Genomic DNA, 26,789 nt, shown 5'->3' with positions numbered 1-26,789 from the left:
ACATGTCTTATTCATTTATATGCAGTCTGTCAAAGTTTTCATGGGAGTATTTAAGGGGTTAAACTATTCAGATGTTGAGAAATTAAAAGGTCAGTTAAACGGCAAGACACACTTTTGCCTGCTTGGACATTAAGATCTGAAACAGTGCTTAACTGTTTAACTTAAAGCTGTGAGGATATCAATGTGTCTTTACATAACAAAGCAATGTTTTGGAAGAAACACAATAATACCAGGAGGAAATTTTTAGACAGATTGTTCTCTGTCATCAGAGGCAACTTAAGGATTATTAAACATATAGGGATGCCTTTTCACTGTGTATTGTATTATCTATTGTATTGTCAAGGGTTCTTTCTTTCTCATTTTCTTTAGCTATGTATTTACCTTCTTTATCTCACCAGTGTCTCACCAACTCTCCCTCCTCTTCCATCTCTCTGTCCCTCTCTCTCTCTATCTCCAGGGTTTCTGTTAGTTAATGAGGTTTAAACTCAGATCCCCATCAGTGCCTCCAGCTTGGATTCACTGAGACCTGCTTTACTGTGTGTGGTGTGATTATTCACTAGAAGTCCCACGTGTGTATGTAAGTGCATCAGTGTGATTAACACAACTAAGCCATGTGTGTGTGATGTGTGACTCCTAACACACAGTGTGCACACATCCTGTGATTTTACGTTCATGTGCACGTGCAAGAAAAGTACAGAAAGGCAGCTGCTGTTAATGTGGAACTCATTAAAAGCGTAATATGAATCATTATTACTATTTTATCTGTTTTTAGTCATTTATATAGCTTTATTTTTAAATGTTCATGTCTGTATGGTTTTCTATCAAGTAGTCACTGATGATTTGGTGAAACCATTTACACAATCATATTATATTTCATCAGTAATTCTCATATATCTCATATACATGGTAAGATTTGAAATTATTGTTACACAACACAACATGGGATCTTACTTTTGCTAAAAAAGAAAGTTGGAAAATACTGCTGCACCTCTAGCGTTGCGGTCCCGCCTATGTTCTCGATGTGCCCATTTCTCAACAGTTTCAATGTCTATCCTAGCTAATATGTCAGAAACATTTGCAACACCTCCTGTACCCATTTCAAAGTAAAAGCACTCCTGCATTTCTGTTGACTCAATCCATTTTATTGTTTTAACAAGGTTTTTATTGTTATCTAATCAGGGGATTTACTTGGAGTTATGGCATTCAGCTGAGAACGAAGGCTACTTTTATTCAAGTAAATACAGTGATCATACGTCAAACCACATATCGCAGCCCAGCAGCAGGCACGCAGCAGACACACTTCCTGCGTGAACAACAGACGTACACCAGAAACAGCAGGTCAGCGAGGCAGCCACAATCACCCAGTGTGGCCCAGGCAATACAAAAATGAATATTGAGTTATAACCTGTGTAGAGATATGTATGTTTCAGGATTCAGATAAGTTTGGGACTCAATGTGGAGAACACAGTACAACAAATATGGGAACTGAGCACAGCAAATTAAACAGTAATTGCAACTTGAAATTTTGTGACCAGCTGATAAAAAATATACAATATGCCAAGGGACAGTATTGCAGGGAAAATAAGTTTCCAGGGGAACATGGTGAAGAGTCCAGTGAGGGGAAGTTTCATGTTCTAAAAGCTGAGAAAAAATTGTCTCGCAGCCACATTTCTTTTCAACCCCTGACCTAACTCTAAGTTCCTTGGAAGCATATCTCCAAGGATCCTAAATGGAACACAAACACAAGCTGCATAACCAAGCCAAGTAACAGAGGTTGTAATTCCTGAAGCGGCTGAAGAATGTTCAACCGTGCTATCATGCTGTCATTATCTATTACTGTCAGGTACTGGGCACTATACAAACAGAGGCAAGTGTATCAGGAACCTGTGTTTCAAAGCAAATACGTGGTGCACATGAACTGCACCAAATAATGCTTACACTATGAATATTTTATTTGAAAAAAAAATCTCAAACCATACATACAGGCATGTGGGACTTTAAGTAAATAATCACACAAGTATAACATAAATCTTGTCCTCCATGACATTTCCTCACAGTGTGTGTGTGTGTTTGTGTGTGTGTTCTTCGTCTGCCTATGCATGTGTTTGTATGTGCACACCATCATGAATTTTAAATGGAGTCCCTACGCAACACTGTGAAAAAAATGTTTGTCCAAGAATAAAATAAATATGCATGCGCACAGTCATTCTCATGTGTGTCTTTGTGCGTGTGTGACTGTTTATCGGAGCAGAAAAGAGCAGGAAGTAGCAAGTCCCACTGCCCTGAGGTACACCTTCATTAGCTCAACAGGGAAACGCTCTGTTTGTGTGTGTGTGTGTGTTTGTCTGTGTGTGTGTGTGTGTGTGTGTGTGTGTGTGTGTGTGTGTGTGTGTGTGTGTGTGTGTGTGTGTGTGTGTGTGTGTGTGTGTGTGTGTGTTGTGCGTGCTTGGTCCTTTGCTCCAGCGGCTCTTGAAGTAATGTGTTTCACAATCTACTAGCTTTCTCCTTCCCTGTAGCACAGCTACACTAATGACTAACCAAGGGCTGATGCACACACACACACACACACACACTAACACACACACAGACACACACACACTCACACAGCAGTGAATTTATAGCTGCAGAGCAAAGATACCAAGCACAGATTAACCAGGGAGAGAAGGGTGGGAGTATAAAGTATATAACAAAACTGAGTACCCAGCTGTGCAATAGCTAAAATTGTAATTCAAACTGTTGTATTATGGTGATTGGGATATTGTGTATTGAAATGAAAGATATTTCCCCTCATGTATGAAAACAATCAAACAAGTAAAACAAATTTGATTTGATTTGTCATTTTTAGTTCAGGTGAAAAAGCATGAACAAGTTCATACAATAACTACAATGTGAACTTCATAAAGATGGGAGAGGAAACACGAGCATCAGTGGGCCTCTCAACACAAGCCAGAGGTATTGGGATATAGTCAAAGTTATCAAATTGACATAAAGTCAAATGATTTATTCACTTACACTAATGCATTACGTTTGAGTAACGTACAATAATAAAATCCACCATTAAAGTTTTCAGCCATTGGCCTGTGTTTATGTTAACTTATAAAAGTTGTCAGAAAACCATCCTTCAATTATCGGTCACTCTTCCAGTAGTATCTTTATTTGTGATGCATTCACACAGAGCTAGTGTAGCTATATGTTAATTGCCCAACTAATTAGATGAGCTTGACCTCTGAGTGCACTGCTGCTTTTGCATAGAATGGTTCAATTATTCAGGGGTTTAATTTGCTCTCTGACCCCAGAGCTGCAGGATCCAGATCTGAATTATAATAATAATAATAATACAACTGGTGCTGCTATCATATCTTATTGTTTTCATTTTAACAACCAGTCAGACAGAGCTTAAATATGATGGTTACACAGCTGATCCTGGTCTCTCTCTCCTCTCTCTGCCCCTTTCTCCCCCTCTCTTCTAAATTTTTTCTCTTGTCACTCCAACCGGTCGAGGCAGATGGCCGCCCACATCGAGTCTGGTTCTAGAGGTTTCTATCTGTAAATTAGTGAGTTTTTGACTCTCCTCAGTCTCCAAAGTGTTATTGTGGGAACTGTTGAGTTTCTCTATCATTTTTAAGATCTCAACCTTCTATGATAAGTGCTTTGAGATAATAAGGGTAAGGATTTGGCTCGATACAAATAATGAGTTGATTTCACAGCAACGTTAATTCACCTACATCGCTAAATGTCATGCCAATTGCAACCTACTACTTACAAGGTATTTGTTAATACAACATGTTTGACTGACAGCTGCAAAATATCACCTTCAAGTTGAAATTATTCCGAAAGTCACGTGTTCCATTATAGTAGACTGATGTATGTGAACAGTAGACGAACAGATACATAACCTCCTCAAAGAGCCTCAACTTAAACATGTGCATTCATCATAGTGTTGCACCTCTGGCTTGTAAAGAGTTTGGACCCAACATTTTTTTTTTAAATTAACCCTTAGTACATCCACTGTATATTTTTCCATAGTGCTCCTCAAATTTACTTTTTCTTTACTCCTAATAAGCAAAGGTTAGTGACGGCTACTGCTCTTGATGTGAACTTTCTACTCCTCTACTAGGTTTGATTGTTGTCCTTGTAGGAGTCAGGCCAGATTCCTCTTCCTGTTGTTTGGTATGTAGTTTATTTGTTACCGGGCAGACTGATGACCATATTAATTCAAGGTGACGCTCAATTGGTTGAAGTAATGTTGCATAGACAGCATCGCTTCCAGTGATTGGATGATCAGTCAGTGTCTTCCAGCCCCAAGGGTGACAGTCTGTCTCCCCCTAACCCTAAACAAAACAGGATTACATCACATCCTGTCTGTCTGTCTCTCAGTCTGTCCGTCCAACATGTTGTGCTGAACTGTCTGTAACTGTAGAAGTCTGTCCACAAACAGAAATTAAATGAAGCTCCCGTGATCTAAATATTAGTCTGACCACAGATGGCTAATCAGATACCATCTTATGTTACATCCATCACACACACAACCACACACACACACACACACACACACACACACACACACACACACACACACACGCACAGTGTATTTGATACAATTGTTCACAAATGCCAGTTTTATACAATTATTAATAAAAACACCCAAATAACATTTGAATCATCATCATTGAATTGTTCCTGTGTAAATCCATAACAGCATTTCTGACTTATGTTGCACATCAGGCATGAAACAAAATGTTGTAAACTTCATATTTTCAGGATAGCTGGAACGAAGTTCTCCAGAGGACTAAGATGTTCATCCTGACCAAGAGGGGAGGAGGATGTCTGGATGTCTGGATTCTGCTAGATTCAAGGTGGTTTACTCCATCACGCCTCTGACAGTGTGCAGGTGATAAACAGCATTCAGAGCATTGCACGCGCTGGAAAGTCAAACACCTGTATGGACACATTTATAGATCACTTTTTATAAGAGGGCTGTACTTCTACTCTTCAAATCACAATCACCACTACAGAGAATAAAACTGGCACCTGACCATGATCATTTTCCTGAATTAAAATATCCTACCTCTCTTAAAAGCCATTTGTTTTAATCCATGGTTAGTTTTGGTACGATCTCTGCTTTGTGTTGAGCTCATCATTAACATCTCTTTGTCACTATGCCAGCACATGGGTATGTAGTTATTTCCCCAAGCTATGTATTACAAATAGTAGCCGATTGAAATTAAATTATAAATTGTGTCCAAATGAAGGGGGCGCCTCTTTCAGGGGCTGCATTTGCTAGGACGAGGCTGTCCCATTTCAAAGGCTCCAACGTGTGGATCCTTCTCAGGCCAACCTATCCCACAATTCATTGGCTGACAAGCTGTTTTTCATCTCGTTTGATTATGCTGGTGGCAAGTGAAAAGAACAAAACATCCAATGCTTACATCTTTAAATGTGAGTATCAGGCTTCAAACACCTAATGTGTTCAAAACCGAGGGGGATTCATGTTTTTTGTCTTGTCCAAATGCTGTGTTGCTTGAAGGCAGCGGTAAGGGAGGGACAAGCTGGTCATGCATATTACTGAAATCCTCCCTCCCCCCCTGACAATCAGCTTATCCTCCATGTTTTAGTTCAGTCAGACAACTCACGTTCAAATGTTTATTGCAACAGTAGAACAGGTTAGTGTTTGGCGTCTAGTCTCAGACTTAGTCACTCCCCTCGATATGATTACATAGATATGATGGGAGTGATGAGCAAATACTTGTAACCCCCCAGTGAGAGCCTATAGGTGGATGGTGGGGTGGTGGAGGAGCTGACGCAACTGGCAGCAACACTGAGGCAACAGCGGGGCAAGCAAGGGGAGTGATGGGAAATAGGTTCTGCTTAAACAGAACGCCTAATAAGGTGGGTGTGTATCATAGATAATTGTGGAGAGTGAGGTACATCACATGATGTATGTCACAAGCAGTGGCAGTGGATGTCACATGATCTGTATGGGCTTATTAGAGCTTTTTTTGATACATTGTATTTATTAATAAACTCACAAATGAATAAATAACGATACCATTATTTCACAACCATAAGGGGGGAAGTGGAATCATGACCTCAGTCCTGATCATAGACCTGACCGTTTACATGCTGGTAGCCAGTAGAACTAAATAATGTTCTCTTTGTATTATTCAGCTGTTCTCGTTAATGCTGACTCGTCAGTCAGCACTATTGTAAAGATTTCACACATGAAGGAGTTGTGTGCTTAACTGCCTGTAAAGGGCGACTTTTAGGGATCTGAGGTTAGATGTCAATACTCTTCTCAACTATTGATACATTCAGTACAGACACACTTGCAACAAAACACTCCCATACACACAGCCTGCAAACAACAACACACACAGACACACAAACGAACGCACCCACACTGATTAAAACAAATTAAAATCTATTCATACACTCTTTATCCAAACAAACGCAGCAAATAAACCACTGCACATGCACACACATACACTCATATACACACAAAGCTGGCTCCCACAAATTAATTTGCCAGCCTTCTCATATCAGGCTGATGGAGAGAGAGTTAGGGTTGAAAGGCCGGAGGGAAGGAAACACACCGTTTTCCAGCTGATTAATTTTTCCAATTTCATCGAGACACGACCGTAACCTGCTTCAATTAAAACACCACTCTGGAGACAGATACTGTGTGCGTGAGTGTGTGTGTATGTATGCAGAGAAGATGGTTGTATTTTATTGAGTGGAAAATTGAATCAAATTGTGTCTTTCAAACAGTCTGTTCTCCTCCTCCACTCCCTCACTACACCTTCTCCTCCTCTATTTCTTCTTCCTCCTCTTTTCTAATAATCCGTCCTGTTCCCTGTACATGATCCAGGTTCTTTCTTCATTTCTTTTTTACCAGATAAACAAGACTAAAGCTGCTTTCAGAAATGCACTGAACTCTAGAGATTGTCCGGAGATTGTCAGGGGGGCTCTTTGTGCGAACGCAAATGTCTAAGTGAGAGGCTGTGAACTTCTCCGGAGTTCTTTCTGCCAGCCTAAATGCTAGTGTCAGTCAAACGGCAACATGCTCACACACTCCATTGGCCGAAAAACATAGAAGCTTAAGGACATTGTGGTTGCATCTACTGAGTAATTCATATCAATGGTTGTATTACTCCGTTTTGTATGTACAGGGATATTTTACTAGAAAATGTTGATCTGCCGGTGGCGTAAGAAGAACACTTCAGTAGCTTCTTCATTTTCTGGATTTATTCCTCCCACCCCTCTTGTAACGTGTTGGAGGAATGTCAGAGTGAGCCCATGTGAGAACGTCCATTTAATTTACAGTAAGTGAGTGGGTGTATGGACGATTCCAACTCGCGAACAATACAAAACTGAAAAAAACAAAACAATTATCTCAGGATGATAAGGAACCGTACATGGGGAAAAAAGCTGTCACCCGTGTCGATGTGCTGTCAACGAAAGAAGGTGATTTCGCTTTAATGTTGTGGACATTTTCCTGTTGTGAAAGCGTCGGAGCATGGACAATCTCATGCTGCATTCTTCCTATGTGAAAGACAAACTCCAGATCCAATTTTCGTGACATTTTCCAGAGTTCTTGTCTGGAAATCATTTAATTTGATGGTCCCTTTTAAGAAAGTTAATAACTCAAACTATGTACAACAGATTTATCAAATCCTTATTGCTTCTGTTGCTTTTGCAGTCTTTCTTTTTAAACCAGGAAGTAATGTACAGTGCGAGGAGTGAGGCGCGCCATTGCTTCTGATTCTGTGATTCAGTTTACAAGTCTGAAGATTCAGTGGCTCCTCTCTGTTCAAATCATATATAGACTGTATAAGGGTGGACAACATGACAGCTTCCAAAAGCGAAGCCATAACATCTCCATCGCCCCCTGGTTGCTAGCTGCAGTAATGGTCATAAACCACACATCCTCCATGTTAGCAAATGTGACATGAGCCAAACTAAAGAGTCAAGATACTTCATTTTCGATAAGTTTGTTTTTGATTTTTAATTCAGTGCCATAGAAATGGAGTAAAACATCATGATTGACAGCTGAGACTGACTGGCATTTGGTCAAACATGTATATTGAAAAGGACATTGATATCACAGCCCCACTCTACAGAACATCAGGGGGAGAAGAGTGTTGTGGATTAATGGGTCAACAAAGCATGTGATTACATCCATAACGGAAAACTAGTCGCCCCAGCTAGATCACTGTGATTTGTGTACATTTGAAAAGAGGTGGAAGTGTAACTTGGAGGATGAAGTGGGACTAATAGGAGGGGAAAAAAACACCACAATGAATTAGGAGAACAGAAATCGGGTAATCTTGTTCTCCATCTGATGTCAGCAAATGAAAACAGGCTTCGTATTAGTGCATCTGTCTCTAATCTGTCTTAGCCTTATAGCAGTGCATATCTTGGTCTGTTGCTTTCCAGCCACCTCCAGGGCTTTTACCGTGTGTTCCTCTGCTCAGCAAATATCACGATTACAGTAACAGTGAAATCAATTTAAATGTTAACATCACACAAATTGCTATCTCATTAATGGTGCTCCATCCAACAAACTCTGCACATCCAACCACAACGCAGTGCTCTCTCTCTCTCTCAGGCTCGCTCTCCTCCCCTCCCCTCTGACATACTCATGAATCTCCATTAGGAGAAGAATGAAGACACACACCAATGTCACTTTGAAGAAAGAGAGGGAAGAGGAGGAAGAGAAGGGAGGGGAAAGAGAAATGAGGCAAGGGAAGGAGTGGAGGGAAAAAGGAAGTAGCAGGTTGCTGAGTAATCTAACAAAGTCACTTTGACAGTCAATTGGTGAAATGAGTAGTAGAAGTGCAGGAAGGAGAAGTCACATGGTCTATTGTTCATACGTCATCAGATTTTTTTCTTGTACATCAGTAACAGTAAAACACGCGGTTCATAGCCTATAAAAAATTAAAATGTACATAAAAATATAACCTAAAAAAATGAACTACAACATAATAAATAGTATCATATTGAATCAATTAGTTTACAAGCAGCTAATAATACAGTTTTTATTATTATTATCATTTTGATAACTTTGATACTGATGGTATCTTATAAATATCACTGGTGCTGATCTTCGTCATTCAGATGATAATTTTCAGTACTTTGTCTTCATAGTAAAAGCAAAACATTAGTTTTGTCACAATAATCCTTTCAAGACAACATTGACTCTAAAATCTTGAATTTACTTTTGTTTTGCCTATTTGGAACTTTTTTTAAAATGTAAAAAAGAAAACCCATTTTTAAACTTAGGTATTGAACATATTGACAAACAGACCCGTAGGCTGTATATAAAGATGGATGACAGAAATATAACTGAGTAATATCAAAGACCCATTCATTCCTCAAAAAACAATTGTTTATGCTTCATGTGGTACTTTAAACTACAGCAAATCAACCACAACTCATCTTTCAACGTCAAGATTATGAAATGTGATTTGGAAACATATTGTTTTATTCAAGTATCTATAACAGGCCCAAACTGTGGAGTGAGGAGCAGAGCTGCATTCACATTGAATGATGGTGACCACAGCAGTGACATGAAAAGACAAATTTGATGCAGGCCTGAAGCAGAATTAACAAAATCCACAAACAGTTGCTTTGATGAATATTATCCTCTCTGTCTGTCCAGCCACAGAAACAGTGTGACGGCTTGTTTATTAAGTCTACTTGATTCCTGTTATGGAAGTTTTCTGGAAACTGGTGAAAGGAGCTCTCAGGCAGCAGCTGATGTCTTAAGCAGAATATTTTAATGTACACTTGATGCATCAAGGAGACCAGAAGGTGAAACAATATACATGTCTCCCACAGCATCCCCATACTGTATATCTCCCTATGAATGAATGAAGAGGAAATCTAGGTTATTTTAAAACTAAAACCAGTAAAAGCATCAGGAATGGATCTTGAATGACTATATTAAAAGAAAAGCATGCTAAGAACAATTGTCATTACTACAACAAAGGAAAGGTAAAAATAAAGTAATAGTAGTAAATAAGTAAAAATAGCGATTTTCCATTGCTTTGAATATCTCAGTGTCACTATTGACAAAAAAAATGTTTGGCTACTGGGGAGGCTGAAGGAAAAGTAACTAAACTCAGTCTATTTGCTGAGCATGCATATGTATCGCCATGCGTCTTGCAGTTGAAACGGATACTGGATGACTGGGTTTGTCTTTCCTTTGGTTGAAAGTAACTATTGAACAGTGGCTGAAAGATCGAATTATTCAAAAGTGGCAGAGGGACCTCAGAAGTATGACATCATGTGATATCTATGTAGAATTCTGTTTGAACATTCTGTTTCGAAATAAGTATCTGCCATAGTATTATCCCAAGCACCCATCTATGTGTAAATCAATTCTTTAGACAATCCAAAATGTATTGGTACACTTGGTGCTTTTTGGAAGAACGTCCTTCCTTTGTTGAAGTAACATTGTTCAGCCATGCCGTGTGCCATTGTTTTGTTTTTGTATGTTCGGTTGGTGCTCCACATCATGTGATCAAGTTCATGAGTCACATTAGATAAGTTAAATAAATGAAAATGACTGAGAGCCCCTGACTACAATGCAACAACTTTTGAAAAATGAAAACAAACAAAATAAATATATATATATACAGGTATATGTAGTTGTTTTTAATCTGCCTCTTTAAAGCAAAAAGCAGTAGAGATCTTGTCTTAACTAGTGTGACAAGTGATTAAGCCGAGCCTTTTTAGACTTTTTCATCTTTTTGTTTTGCCCTTGTCTTGTCTGGGGTCCATGTTAGCCTGCTCTGCAATGGTGAAAGGGTGTGGGGTCACAGGAGGTGGTGGAATACTTGGTATCCGAAAAAGACACTGACCCTTCAGGCCTGCAAAAGACTCTGCAAGAGGGGTCACAGGAGGTGGTGGAGGCAACCCCATAGGGTGGTGGCACTCCTTAGCTGCTTTCAGACATGCACTGTACTTTGCAGTTCCTCTGTATATTCTCCAGAGGAGGTGCATGTGTTAACATAAATGTCAGAGTGAAACGCTCTGCAGAATGTATCCAGCCGGCCCCCTAGTATAAAGTCCGTAGAAATCCAGGAGAAGTCGATGTGTGAGCACAGCAGGGGATCCCCCACTGGATGGATCACGAGCGAGAAGGGGGGTTGATGATGCTTCTAAAGGCTCTTATATACTTCTACGTATCCGTTTCTCAGAGATGTCTCAGCGGGGGACAAAGAGTCTTTTTGATTTTTACTTCTCCGACGACTATCCGTCTAAAAACAATTCCCCGCCAAACCCATAGGTGGCGCAACGGAAGACGAGCTCAGAGAAGCCTACCCCATTTGGGAAGAAGAAGTCCACGTGTCTCTGTTTATCTCTATCGGCTCGCCTCCCACACACTGAACCATGGCAACTAACAGAACTAAATAAAGTGACACCCAGCGTGTCAAGATGCTGATGTAATCGTTTCTTAGCGCAGCGGTTCCCTGGTCTTGTTTCCGAACTGTGTTGCTGATTCCACAGCTTGAATCTGCTTGAGGCTACATGTAGCTAGAAGCTACCCGGAGCTAGCTCCCCCCCAGCTTCCACACACAGTCAGCAGGGACTCCCGGCACTAACAACTACTATCCAGTGTTTGCTTCTAACCTGACGGTATTATAGAAACAGTGTCATGATAGAAGTGGAATTAAAGTCGTGACGGCGGGTTCTTGCACTGTTACCACCACAGTTAGCATGGTGGCTAGCCTAGCCCGCTAGCCTAGCCTGCTAGCGCCGTTTTGAAAGCTCGTTATAACCGTCTGTGACCGTGCACACATGCCCTCAGTGCTCTAACGAGCCACCGTCAGCCGGACAACTCCGCTGGCTTAACACACACGTCACATTAATCGTAGAATCAGAGTTGTGTTCGTGTTTGTTGCTACAAGTAAACAGAAAGTTTGAGGTCCGGAAATACGGAAATGACGTCATACGGAAATGATGTCGTTCGCGGACCAATCACAGCCAAGAGCGGTCCATCGGGTCTCCAACATGAAGACGGATAGTTAGAAAAATCAGACATGTACGAAAAGCTGTCCGAAGCACTCGGAGAGGGCGTTTCACGACGGATAGGGCGATCTTATCTGTCCGTAATAGAAGAAATGGAGAGGCATAAATTGGCCTTAACACGTGACTGATGCAACAGTGAAAAAACGCAAAGAAAACAAATATGGTGACACATTCATATCTACTGGCTGGCTGCAGTGCTTGTTTGTGCTTGTGTGCATTTCTTATACAGCTCACAGATCATTTGATCTAAGATTATATATCTTAGATTATAAGAGGTCAGCTGACTAGCTACTGAACTTCTAAATCCAGATGTTTTGAGCGTTGGCGTATCGAACAGGTTCCTGGATCGACAGGACCACTCGGTCCTCAACTGCTTTGGTCAGCCCAACAGCCCTGATACCGAGTTGCTGGAAGGCCGTGTTGAAGGAGGTGTCTTCTGGAGGCACCACCTCCAGCCCCACCTCTCAAGGGCCCGGGAGCTTGGAGGTGAGGGGCTGCTGCTTCTCTTTCAGGCCATTGGCAACTGTCAGACCAATCAACTAAACATTGTAGAACTTCTAAAACTTTCTAAATTGTACACTCTACACACACATACACATACACACACACACACACACACACACTCACACACACACACACACACACACACACACACACACAGTAAGCAGCAGACACACACACACACAGAAAGCAGCAGACAGCAAAGGGAAATGAGTTCAACATTCCTAATCTGTTCTACCGATAGTTCCCATGGTGTGTGTGTGTAGTTTAAGTTGTGTATATGTTTTTAAGTGCAATATGCATGTCTATATGTGCTTGCATAGCTATTCCATGATATTTTCCTTGCATGTTTTTGTGTGTGTGTCAGGGAGTATTCTTAGCTCCTGCTGCGTTGTTACTGTCTCTCTGGGAAACAGGCATATCCTCCGAAGCCCCAGTTCCTCTCAGGGGTCACAGCATAGGTCAGAGTTGAGGTGTCAGGAAGGTCATTTCCGTGATGATAATTCTCCTCCCACTCAGACACCAGGGACATTTTTGGCACTGTGAAAATCATACAATCACAAACCAGCGACTCCACTCAGCATGGGGTGAGCGAGCATACACATCTATCTGTCTCTATTGCATACTTTCTCGCTCTATTTGACCTGCCTCCAGGTTAGCCCTCTCTTTCTTCTTTGTCTCTCTTTCGCACTTTGTTCCCAGAAGAAAAGACATGTTCTCTTTTTGATGTCCTGATGATGAATGATAAGGTACGACATCATCATTCTGACTTTACTAAGACTGACAACAAAAAGATGATATCGATATGCAAAATGAAATTTTGCATATCGATAAACACATTTGCCCCAAATGCTCTTATGCCTCGCTCATAACTTGGTGCTCTATGTCCAGCCTCATAGTTACACAAGTCTAGGCTTAAGCTTAGATGGCCTCACTAAGACAAGCCACAAATACTGGTCAGGAGCTGGCGTAAAGTCAAAGTGTAAGTTGGTAAACGTAGATTAATCAACCACTGACATTGTGCAAGGTTGTGGTCCAAGGACTATCTAAAAAAAAAAAAGTATTGATATTGTTATTATTATTATTATTTTTATTTTTTTATTATTATTATTATTTTATTATTATTTATTTATCTATATTACACTAGATGATGCATTTTAATTACATTATTAACAATTTAATTTTCCCTCTTGTTTCCCTCTTGTATGTTTGTGTGTGTGTAGATATATATATATATTTTAGCATATGAACAAATGAACAGTGTACAATGTACAATACAAATCTTTATTTAGCTTCTACGAGTTTTTAACACATATAATTTGTGTTTATTGCTCAAATTATATTTTAAAACAATGTTAATAAAATAATACAAAGAATAGATTTGTTAAATTAGCTGCTCTTGTACTGAAGAATGCACAACCTATTTGGAAGACTCACACTCATACAAATACAAACTTTAAAAATAGGAGGGGCTGTTGTATTCTCTCTGCCTCTCACCTAATGAGCCACAATGGTGTGTGTGTGCATCTTTGAGTAGGTGTGGTGGAGGGCACTGACCAGTTCCCAAGCAATGAAATTGTACAGGATGTTACTATTTGCAAGGGCGCACTGGCCAGCACACACACATACTCTTGCACACACACACGCATACATACAGCCCACCATTCGTTCCTTGTCACCGTCTTGCATTCCTTCTCCATCTTCCATTTTTCCTCCCACACTCCCTCCTCCCTGTGCCGTGTGATCCAGCCATCCATCCATCCTGTACTCCTCCGCAGGGATCCCTCCCCCTCTTCCCCCCCTCGTCTTCCTTGCCTTCCCCCGTCTGATCTCTGACCTCGTCCAAACAGACAAACATTTATGTAGCAAAAGCAACAGTGATATTCTGGTAATTGAGCAGAGGCTTACCCCCAGATTGACCAACAGTATCTTGTTTTTGTTCCGAGTAGTGCATGTGCTATCTGATGTTGACTGTGTAGTGATTTATTGTTTTTCAGTAGTTTAGTTTGAACATCAAAAATATATGCCAGGATGTAGAAGAAAAATAATATGAGGGTAAAAATTGGAAAAGGAAAAAAACACAATGAGATCCTAACTGAAACTTTGTAACTCCTGAAAAACAAATACATCTTGTATGACTGAATGAATCAGTCAACAGACAGTGAATCAATAAACAATATGCAGACAGGCCTTACTTTCAGCTTTAGTGTCTATATAAGTTCATGTTCACAGACTTAGATGGATGATGTTGTGTGACTCCCCTACTCCTCTCATTGTATGACCCTTTCTCAACAGAGAATAGATGAACAATTTGATTGGAAACAGTTTTTTTTATTTTATGCCTTCAGTTCCCCTGCAGCCTTATTTGTTTAGCAATTTGATTTGATAGTGGTAAAATATCTAATTCAAAAGTTATAATATGCTTGGCAAAGTGATTCCATCTTTGGGAGATTCTTAAAATGCATTATCATGTGTGCTTCCTGTTGTCTTTGTAGTAAAGCTACATTAGGAAACTATCATCTATTGGCTCCTATATAAACCTACTTGTGGCCATATTGGACACTTTGAAGTTTGACGTTCCCATTGGAATGACACTGGGGAGATTTTCTGGACCATCCAGAAGTATTTTAAATTCCATGCTCTAAAGAAAAACAACTGCGAAAATAGAAATCTCACAGATAACTTGTCTTTATAATGGGTTTATGTTATGGCCATCAGTCTGAATAAATTCATCTTGTGTTTTTTTTCCATTTGTTTTTGATAGCAGAAGTCCCTTGATACTCTGGAACATAACTTAATATTATAACAGATGATGTGTCAATTCCAAAGGCAGCTGAGTCTCTGTTTTTTTTCACACGGTTCAAGTTCAATTTGTTTTATTTGGTATATTATTGATGCTTTATATACACATATATACTGATGTTCATCTGAGAAGAGCTAGACTAATGACAAGTACACACCAATATTTTAGTTCATACGTTATTGGCTTGTTCATAGATTGTCATCTTTATACTGTACTGGCTTAAAAACTGGGCGCCCAATATTGCCATGAGTGGATAACCAATTGAAAATCTCTGTGCCCCACAATACCCACACCACAGGTTAACTTATTACTGCAGTGGCTTTTCAAAATATGCCTGTTAGTAGAAGCTAATTGTTTTGACGGCTTTCATTTGCAGCTTTCTTGACAGCATAGTCCAAAGTTGAAAAATGACAAACAAATGACCCGATACAGAAAAATGTTTGGAGGTATGGCTCTCCTGGGGCTGGCGGGGGGGGGGAAGTGTAGACTAAAAAAAGATGTGTAAATGTTTAGTCTCTGGATTTGGAAGTAGCCCATGTTCTCAGTGAAAAGTACAGTAAATATATCATTAATAAAAGGAATGAGGCTGTTTTCTCACCTTTCTCACCTCAATCTCTCTGTCTTCATTCTGCAGTTATCTCGACTCCAGAGCTACAGTATGACACCATAAACTAAAAAATGCATCCATGATCTATACTGCTTATCTTTTAAGGGGTCACAGGGGAGCTGAATACCAAGTGGCATTGGATGAGAAGTGGGGTGAACCCTGGATGTGATGTGTGATATCCTGTCCTCTGCAGAGCTCAGAGTGAACATTTACAGACAAAAAACATTCACACTCAAATCCACACATGCAATAGAGTTTCCAATCAACCTAACCCCAATCTGCATGTCTTTGGACTGTGGGAGGAAGCTGGAAACCCACACAGACACTGAGAGAACATACCTACTCCACAGACAGACCACCGGCCAAGCTGGGATTCGAACCGGGAGGAGGAGTGCTCTCTCTCTGCAGGGTGACACATGTAGTGCTGATTGGTCCTCGGTCTGTTGAGCAACTCAATTATTTCTGTTGATACCAGTAACACCATGACACCTCGAACAGCAAGCCTGTTAATACACACACAAACACACACGTGCGCACACACACACACTCACACAGTTGATACAGCAGGGTTAAACTGCTCGATCTCCTCCTTCAGAAAAGGTCATTGTTAAACACTTCATCTCTCTATCTCATATTAACTGACATATAAACACACACACATTTACATATCGTTCTGCTGAAGACATTTACGTTTTTTTGGTTAAAAGCTTGTAATCCCACCAGCCATCTGTGCATGCCTGCGTGCATGTGTGTACAGAACCACGGGGGTTCCAGATGTGTGTTCTGCAAAATACCACGAAAAATCTAAAAGCCATGGATTCCAATTAGTAGAAAAAAATTAGGCCAAGATGGAATGAGGATAGAAGGAAGGAAGGAAAGAAAGAAAGGATAGTGAGAAAGAAGGAGATAATCAGTGAAGGAAGGAGGGATGAGCTCAGCTGTGTCCTCTTCTCATTTTTAATCTCAACCCAATTAATTGGGCTGAATTAATCTCACAGTGGGCAAACACGCACACACACTCATACACACACACACACACACACACACACACACACACACACACACACACACACCCCTGCTTATACTCACATACACACATGCATTTCTCCCTTTCCTAACCCAAGGATAACGTATGCTCGCTCTCACATATGAACACACATGCACCATTTTCCATATGAAACACAAAGTCAACCTTGTGAATGAGCAAACACACACACACACACACACAACCTGCTGTGAGCTCAGTGGCAGACATCACAGTCGGACATGAAATACTGTCCAATAGCATCATTCATCTGCTCCCTGTTTCTCTCTCTCTCTCCATCCCTCCATCTTCACCCTCATTACTCTTCTAACTCCTCCTCCCTCTTCCTCTCATCACCATTCTGCTCTCTCAGTCCTTACCCATGTCTATTTCTCCCTTTCTTCCTCGTTTATTTTTATCTCGTCTTCCTCCAAACCTACAACAACTCAGGTTTTCTCTTAACCAAACTGTGTGATATGGTGAAAAAATGCCCATCATGTAAGCTACCTTGTTACCATAGCAACAGACTGCTCATTTCACATGCTGTATCAGATAATGCTAACCTTTTTTTTGCTAACAATCACATTTTATAATGACGTCTATCATAAATTATTATAAATTATTAGATCTATGTAGGTTTTTGGTTGTATCTTTTGTGTTATAGGAATCAGAAATGCAAACATTTATAAATTAAAAATATACATGATGTTATTTTCTGAATAAACCCATGACACCATATGATGGCGAATAATTTTCTGATCAATATAAGCTATAGGTTAAGCTTTATTATTCGCAAAGATAGCCTTGGAATTGTCTTTTTGTTTTTCAGACCATATTTGTGAGTTGACTTTGACCTTTAACTGATCTGCTCCAAAGGTTAATCATCTGGACATGCTCTCCCAAGTAATACTTCCAACAAGTTTAGTGTATAATTGTCCATGCATTGTTTAATTATTTTGCACAGACACACACACACACATGCACACACACACGCACACACACACACACACACACACACACACACACACACACACACACACACACACCGAACAAGGACATAATAACAGAACCAGCAGTTCAGTATAGTGTAACATACTGTCGGCCATTTTCACTTTGAACTTTGATAGTAGAACCACTGCCCTTTTAGACTGTGGCTAATGATATTCACATGTATCCTACAGTAGATACCTCACTGGCTGCTGCCAACAATGTGTCAACACAACTGCCATATTGAAATAAGGTCTTTTTAGTTCTCAGGTACAATATTAATCTTTTCACACACTATTTTCATAAATTGTACAAAGACTATATCATAAGGCTTGTACATGTAGTTGGAGTGTAAAATTCTGTTTTATCAAATCAAGCAGAAGAGGAGAACACAACAAGAGGATGTTATTAAAAGAGCTCCATCGCAAAAGATTTAAACCATGATGGCAATATGATTTTTCATGGTGTATATTATATAAAGAAGCTTCATCTCCTATTGCAACATTAAAGTGACAAGATTCGTGCATGCCATGGTTTCTTTGCAAATCCATTTTCCATTGCACTTCGTTGCATTTTGCTTTCATCGATACATGGAGATAAAAAGTTTTAAACTGTGTCTCGAAATTTTGAATTTTAGATTTTTCATCTCAAGCAAAAATACTCATAAAATTCAAGTGTATGTGTGTCTGTCTGTCTGTTTGTCAATCAAATGTCTATAGTATATATTTTTTTTTATCCTAGAGATGTAAATCATCTTTGAATATCCTGGTGGATTGATTTCCCATGAACACTAGAAAGAAACAATAAGACCCAGTCATTCTGGGGGGAAACAGTGTTGCTTCCTGATGCCACCTGGTGGAAGAACAGAAAACTATAAAGCTATGTCTGCCATTACACAAAGGTGACAGTCATCCCCCTGTGACCTGTGATCTTATTCCGGGAACTAAAGATTATTGCGCTGTTTTCAGGAAAAACAGTAGTTCAGCGTCAATAAGACACAAAGGAAGCAACTTGAGAAACCACACGCACACGCACACACACACACACACACACACACACACACACACACACACACACACACACACACACACACACACACACACACACACACACACCACAGCCAGTCACCGAGTCTGTATTGTTTCAATGTGTATTTAGTCACACTATTAGAGAGGGGGGTCCAAAGATCACAGGTCTTGGATCATGCCCCTCCTCAATGTCCACCCACACAAACACACACACATACACACACAGAGAGACACACACACACACACACTGACCTCTGACCTGCTGACTCCTCATTTGTCTCACTTTTGCTGTCTGACCTTCTCTTCCTTTCTTCCTTTTACTCACCGCACCTCTCTCTTGCCCTCTCTCTGTAGTTTTTTTCTGTCAGGTCATATATTTACATAGATAATTCCTCTTTCATCTTTTTTACAAGTAGTCCAACCTGATAAACTCTCATCTCCTGTCTCTGCTTTAAAAGATAAGTATCTTTTATGGCAATAACAAACTAATAACTACATAACAACAATGATCTAAAAGATAAAACGCTTTTTGTGGCCCATGCAGCTCCACTATAGTACAATAAACTGTTAAAATCAGTGAGATAGATAGATAGATAGATAGATAGATAGATAGATAGATAGATAGATAGATAGATAGATAGATAGATAGATAGATAGATAGATAGATAGATAGATAGAGAGAGAGAGAGAGAGAGAGAGATAGATAGATAGATAGATAGATAGATAGATAGATAGATAGATAGATAGATAGATAGATAGATAGATAGATAGATAGATAGATAGATAGATAGATAGATAGATAGATAGATAGATAGATAGATAGATAGATAGATAGATAGATAGATAGATAGATGGCATGTGTTTACTTGCTGATTCTGTTTGGACAAGCATGGCAATGGACAGGGAGAGCAAGCGGCCTATAGGCTGCATATATGTGCAGGGTTCTTTCTGAGTATATTTCTCTGTTTCTCACTATAACCTCTTTTTCAGTCACCTTTTGAACCTTTGACCAGCTGCCAGGTTCACCCGTCTACACACACACACACACACACACACACACACACACACACGCACGTGCACACACATTGATCCACAAGCCCTTAGGAGGGGTCATCCAGGGGCTACAGTGACCAGTGCAAGGGTCAGTCTGGGGTTACAATGTTACCACGCAAAGAAGGCAAACCTCTGTCAAGGTCAGTGAATGGTCATTGCAAACATGCAAACATACTCGCACACTATAGACTTCTGTCACACTCTGGTATGCAAATATGACATAATTATATGGGTGCAAATACACACACACAAAGATACTTTTTTCCCAGACTTAAACTCATCTCTGAAGTGGATAAATCCACACTATATTTAAAGTAAAAACAGCTATAGATGTCATTTAAAATTGTTGTTAGTATTTTTGTCACTCTTCTAAAACCTGCTGCTTGGGATACAGAAATGAACAATTCCCATCATATGTAATGACATTGGGAGTGGAAAGGGAAAAATCACTTTTAGGCAATCTAGAATAGAGGCGGATCGTGGCCGTCTGTTTTGACTGGTTGGGGTGAGTGGCGAGAAATGGGAGAGAGAGGAGATAAAGGAGGGAAGAGAAGAGAGCGAGAACAGGAACTATGCTGTTGTATTCGAGAACTGTTGGATTGGTTGTTATCGTGTTGATAATAATAGTGATTGTGATTGTAGAGGAAAACCCAAACCCACACTGGGACTATGCAACTCTGCACTGTTACATTGGCAGTGACCAGTTTGTCCAGAAGGTGGCTCTGCATCCTTCTCCAGGACAATGACCTGGCATGTAACGCTACACCTCAGCCTAGGCACAGCGACCTGGCCTTCAACCCTGACCTCTGATACCAGCTGGGTTCAGCCCGGGGTCGGCTCTCACACACACCCACCGGTTCAGACAGGGGTCAGTGGGTAGGTACCACTGAGGGTCCCTACAATGATTCAGCTGCTTGATGCTCTTTATCAAGCACAATAAGCCTGACACTTTAATGAGACAGCTTTAAATGAACATTCACTGAACATCAGTTTTTTTTGATTTGGTCATTATCCACATTATGGATAATGCATTAAAATAATAGATTAGATTAAAGCTGCCCTGTCAATATTGTTGTATTAACGATTGATCAAATGTCTATGTGTAATGTGAAATAAGACTGCCTTTGTTGATAAAACCAATTATCACCAAACTCTGCGGCTTTTCTCAGCACTACAAGGCTTTTTGGCTTCTTTTAGCGAAGTGATTTGGTTTCTCATCGACTATCATTAACCCTGGAGCAGCCGTAGAGAGAAAAAATCTAAATGTCGAGGCCACATTTTACGACATTGAGCACTCAAATTGCTACTGCGTGCACACCAGATTAAATTCATTCCAATGGTTTGATGAATTTGTGCACAGGAGACCCAGCACAACAAAGCAGCCTTTCCCAGAGCAAGCTGATATCCTGAGTTAGAGACTTTATTCTGTCATTCTTCTCATTTTCCAAAGACAAGTGTTGCAGTATGAATGTCTTAGAGAGGCTGTGAAATCTTAATTACTCCCAAGCATACCCCATTCAATATAATTTATCAAATTGTGTCAGACATGGTGAAGTAAATGTGAGGATGCATGTGACTGTGTATGAGTGGTTATCCAAATAAGGTTTTACCAGAAACCAAAGACATTGACTCGTGTTGTGGTTTTGTATCTGCACTATGCCTCTTTTGGATGATGGATTTTATCTTTGGACAGTCTTACAGAAAGTACATCAAAAAGGAGCAGAGCAAATAAAGACTGTCGTGTTATGTCGCCATTAACACACCGGTCCCGTGCATTTCCATGGCAGCCAGAGTTGGTGAAACAATCGCCTCGGCAGCCATCTTGAGTGGAGCACAGGCTCAATGAGGTATTTGTAAGCTTCAACTCTTTTCCCCTTCACTGATCTCAGTCCGGGGTTTTTATTTACGAACTCATTCAGAAGTGATTCTTAAAAAGAAATCCACCTTGTGCTATGCAAACATCATCATCACTTCCTCTTTAAATGGTAATTCATGTTCATTTATAGTCATTGTTTGCTAATGCGAATGTGCCATGAAGCTTCAATTTGATCAAAGGAAATAAGTCACCTTCACATGAAATACTGAAGCTGCGTGAGCATAGAAATCTCTTCTGCCACGTTAAATTCTAAAGCCAATAGAATTATTTGTCAAAAAAATAAATATGAGAATATCTCGTTGATAATCGTTCATGTCAGTAAAAATACACTGAAACAGCTTATTGCAGATAAAAACACGGAACATCAAAAATGTGCTTCATGGCCCCTTCTTCTACCTTTCTACCTACTTTAGATCATAATAAAACAACAATATCAAAGTCTAGATGATTGAAAATTATTTATGTTCTCTGCTTCCTCTGCCATCAGGGGAGATGCCAACAATAAGACCAGACATGACAACTAAAGCATGCTTATCATTTTAGTTTTTTTAATGACAACTCAAAGTTCATGTATAAGGTTTGGGAGAGAGAGAGAGTGTGTGTGTGTGTGTGTGTGTGTGTGTGTGTGTGTGTGTGTGTGTGTGTGTGTGTGTGTGTGTGTGTGTGTGCGTGCGTGCGTGCGTGCGTTTGCGTGCGTTTGTGTGTGTGCGTTTGTGTGTGCGTTTGTGTGTGCGTTTGTGTGTGTGCCTCTTTTAAATACGTTTTTACATCTTACATCCTACATTTGTTGACTTCCATTGTGCCCTATTTTGAGGGTCAGCACAGGTTGAAGTTGAGTCTGGGTTCAAATCCTGGTCAGAACACAGAGAGCCGTATAATTTCTTTAGATCTGATCGACAGTGCCACTACAATTTAAGTTGAATTGGTTTTCTGCTACATCACAGACTCAAATGATCAACTTGTCATATATGTATTCTCTGCTGTTTGCAGGGGTAGTGTCTCCATTTTTTTTTATTCCCTTTTCATTTAAAAATTTGTATTGGACAGTGGAACATACATTCTGCTGCTGGTGTTTTCCATTGGTAATAACTTGTTACTAAATAAAATAACATTACCTATATTATATAATTAAGGGGGAAAAAACCTTCAGAGAGACATTTCACTGTTGAACTGCACTCTATGTTTATTCTACACTTAGATCAACTTCAGAGTATCCTCCATTTAGATTTAGATTTACAATAAAGGCCCAAATAACACCTTCCTGCAACATGCACACAGCATACTGTCAACACAAAGAGGCCCAACTACCAGAAGGATTTGTTCTGATATACCCCTATCACCATTAACCCTGTGTGTGATGATGCCCTCCCTCTCATGTAGCCTTATACAAACAAATCCCATTCTGTAACACAAGTACAATGTTATGTATCCTTGTGCCTTATTATGCAAATTTCCTCTTGGTAACATACACCTGTATATCACGAAGACTACACCACCATGCAGCACAAATCTGCAAAAAGATCAAATGAACACAGGAACATTTAGCAGCTTAAGACCCAAGCCACTGTAATGGCGGTGGTGGATACCAAAATGTAGCTAAAAGAAGAGTGGACATAGTGATATCAACTCCTCTAAAACACACCTTCAAATTAGTGCTAATGGTTCTGACTTTGGTGATCCTCTGACTTTCCATGCGGAGTTGGGTTAAAAGTCTCAGCTGTTGCTTGATTGTTAATGTTTTTGTAAATATCTGCAAAAACATTAACAATCAGCCAACAGCTGTACTTTGATAATGACCAAATGTTAGAAATCACACTAAACTAAGAACATGGCAAACATTATACCCAGTATATTGTGAATAAAGTTGTTCATAAATGTGTAAAAATTAAGTTATTGGAGGAAACCTCTCAACACACCAAAGAGCCCACATAGTCTTCTGTAATCAAATCACCAAACAGCACAATGCACATGCATACTACGTTATTTTATCGTAACAAAAATTGTGTAGACAGTCCAGCGGACTAATGAACGGTGGCTTAAGCATGCCTTATTAGAATCAGCACCACAATCAATTTTTTTCAATATTGCATAATTGCTAAATTTGGGGTTTCTTTCATTTCTTTTTGTAAATTTCCATGATGATTTATAAATAAACACATTAGGGCCCCTTCACATTGCTAAAGAGCAAAAGAAAGGAAGTAAAACTGGGTGTGGGTGTATACAGGTCTTCATTTTGTTTGGATGTATTGAAAATGAAGATGTGCAGAAAAGATTTCAGGGCTGCGATCACTGTGGAGCAGACGTGAGACATGAGAGAGAGATGGAAGAGGAAGACAGAAACGTAGTGGGTTCAACAGCAGGGCAACGACTCTCTTCATATACTCCATCACACACGCGCGCACACACCCTGGGGGCACACAGCACAGCATGCTGCCATGCATTAAGGCATTTTTGTATGTGAGTGTGTGCAGATATACCAAATGAGCACCTTCTGGTTTCTCTGGCTCAAAGAAAAAAAAATCATGGAGGGAGAGCTGCAAGCAAGAACTAAAAAAAGAGTAAAGGAAGAGAAAAAACAAGTAGGAGGTGGAAGAGGGAAAAACAAATTGATGATTACAAAACTGCTTATCACAGTTAAAAATAACAAAGGATACATAAAGACAAGTGACTCCACTTTAAATAAGTGTTTGCATCCAGTCCTTTCAAACCAGCATGGATTACATAATAAGCCTGGGGAAAAGAAAATTAGGACAGAGAAAACAAGAGGAGAGAAAGTAGGTTAAAACCACAGATTAAGAGAATAAACATTAGCTTACTTGATCGTGTGTGTAAATATATATAAAAACAGAGAGAGAGAGAGGTTACATTTTAACATGTTTCAGAAAGTTTAACAATTTTGTTTATGAATCTATTTTTATTTAAGATTTAAAAAACTGAAACCTCATATACAAGTGTTCAGAATGAATAAAAACTTCAATTAATTATACATACCAGAACAAAATTATATTATAAAAGTAGGTAATTGTAAAATCCCCTATTTAATAAGTATGTAGCTTATATGAAATGATTTATACAATTACATATATAACCAGGATTGCTCAACCATGGAAAGTACCAACTATACAGGACAAACACTGCAAAATCAACAGTAGCTCCTGTAGTTGTAAGTATAACGAGAAACTGCGATTTCGGCTATTATCTTCTATTACGCATGCACAATGCAAACTAGTCGCGTCGACGCTAACAGGAAGCGAATCGTAAATAACATTTCTAACATTTCTAGGACTGCAAAGCAGCACTGGGCGGGTCCGAGCCCATGCATTTTGCCTTTTGCCTGAAACAAATAAATAATAACTGAGGAAATATTGACACATAGAGCTGTTCAGGCTTGGACTCTGATCATGAGACAGAAGTTTGGTGGTGATAGGACAATGCACAGTGGAGTTTTGACAACATCGTCTCCCCTTGGCGAAAGGATGAGCCTTCGCCGCTCCTCAATGTTTAACGCTTTGAGGAAATGTCCCAATTCTGAGAGAGAGAGAGAGACGTCATCTTTGCAAGACATAAAGATTCCGTGGATATATAACTACTGACACTGTCAGTGCAGGTGTGGAGTTGTTTGTCTACGGCTCAGCATCAAAGGATTTATGGTCCATGTATGTCTGTGATACAGAACATCGTGTTTTGATGGCGTGTAATCAAACTTTGACGCCACGCCACGGTCACACAGTTTGACGAAAAATCGATCTTTGAGTTAGTTTGTATCTTCATCGTGTTGTGATGATTACAATTTCAATAGGGCCTCACTGTCTGTCAGTGCCTGTCAGTGCTAGGACTGCAAGACAGCACTGAACGGGCCCGAGCACATGCGTTTTGAACAGTGGCATGCGTTTTGCGCACTGCGGCAAGGATAAACGATTCACTTCCTAAGTTCGTCACGTGATGTCAATCCTTGCCTGCTAATTGCTCATTAGATTAAATGTGTTTGTTTTGAATCACTGCCCTATGATCTATGTTGTTTTATATAGATCTGTGATCCAGTAGCACACAGATTGACCGACGGAACCAAACCATCCCAGCACAAACACAAGCATATAAAAATAATGATCTTAAATGTTATGGATTGGGGACATCACAGGTGTCTCTGAATTTAACAATCCTGCTGTTTGACATTTACCGTCATTCATGTCAACAAGGGCTCCTCCGTCATCGCTGCTCCACTGTCCGTGCGTGTGTGTAATGCTGCGTTCCAGACGACTCGTATGTAAGATATTCTGACCTGAAATGGCCCAATTCCGACTTCACTTCGGCATGCTGATGGGTCAGACTGGGGATCGAACTGGCGACCTTCAGGTTGGAGGTCAACCACTCTACCCCTCATCCACAGCCGCCCCTGTATGACTCCTCATATGCCTTTTTAGATGGTCCCTTTGGTTATATCTTTTACCACATTCAGAGCAACTAAACGGTTTTTCTCCAGTATGACTCCTCATATGCCTTTTTAGATGGTCCCTTTGGCTATATCTTTTACCACATTCAGAGCAACTAAACGGTTTTTCTCTAGTATGACTCCTCATATGTGCATTTAGATGGTTTCTTTGGTTAAATCTTTTGCCAAATTCAGAGCAACTAAACGGTTTGTCTCCTGTATGACGCCTCATATGTATATTAAGATCGTTCTTTTGCCTATATCTTTTATCACACTCAGAGAAACTAAACGGTTTCTCCCCTGTATGACTCCTCATATGTTTATTTAGATGGCCGCTTGTGTTAAATATTTTCTCACACTCAGAGCAACTAAACGGTTTCTCTCCTGTATGAATCCTCATATGTCTTTTTAGATCGCCCCTTTGGTTAAATCTTTTACCACACTC

At 39.9% G+C, this 26,789-nt stretch overlaps 1 protein-coding gene across 1 annotated transcript in view; it reads left to right on the top strand.

Annotated features, from left to right (window-relative positions):
- cbx1a (chromobox homolog 1a (HP1 beta homolog Drosophila)) overlaps positions 1-26,789 on the top strand; it is an 85,236-nt gene that overhangs the window by 29,037 nt on the left and 29,410 nt on the right. Inside the window, exon 4 of the mRNA XM_061089772.1 lies at positions 12,374-12,522. Within this exon, the coding sequence (XP_060945755.1) occupies positions 12,374-12,522 (149 nt within the window). The remainder of the gene's footprint in view (positions 1-12,373; positions 12,523-26,789) is intronic.

The sequence above is a fragment of the Limanda limanda genome, chromosome 17, assembly GCF_963576545.1.
Source record: "Limanda limanda chromosome 17, fLimLim1.1, whole genome shotgun sequence".
NCBI classification, from domain to species: domain Eukaryota; kingdom Metazoa; phylum Chordata; class Actinopteri; order Pleuronectiformes; family Pleuronectidae; genus Limanda; species Limanda limanda.
The sequence above is the reverse complement of the archived record's forward strand: the minus strand, read 5'-3'. Positions and strand labels throughout refer to the sequence as shown.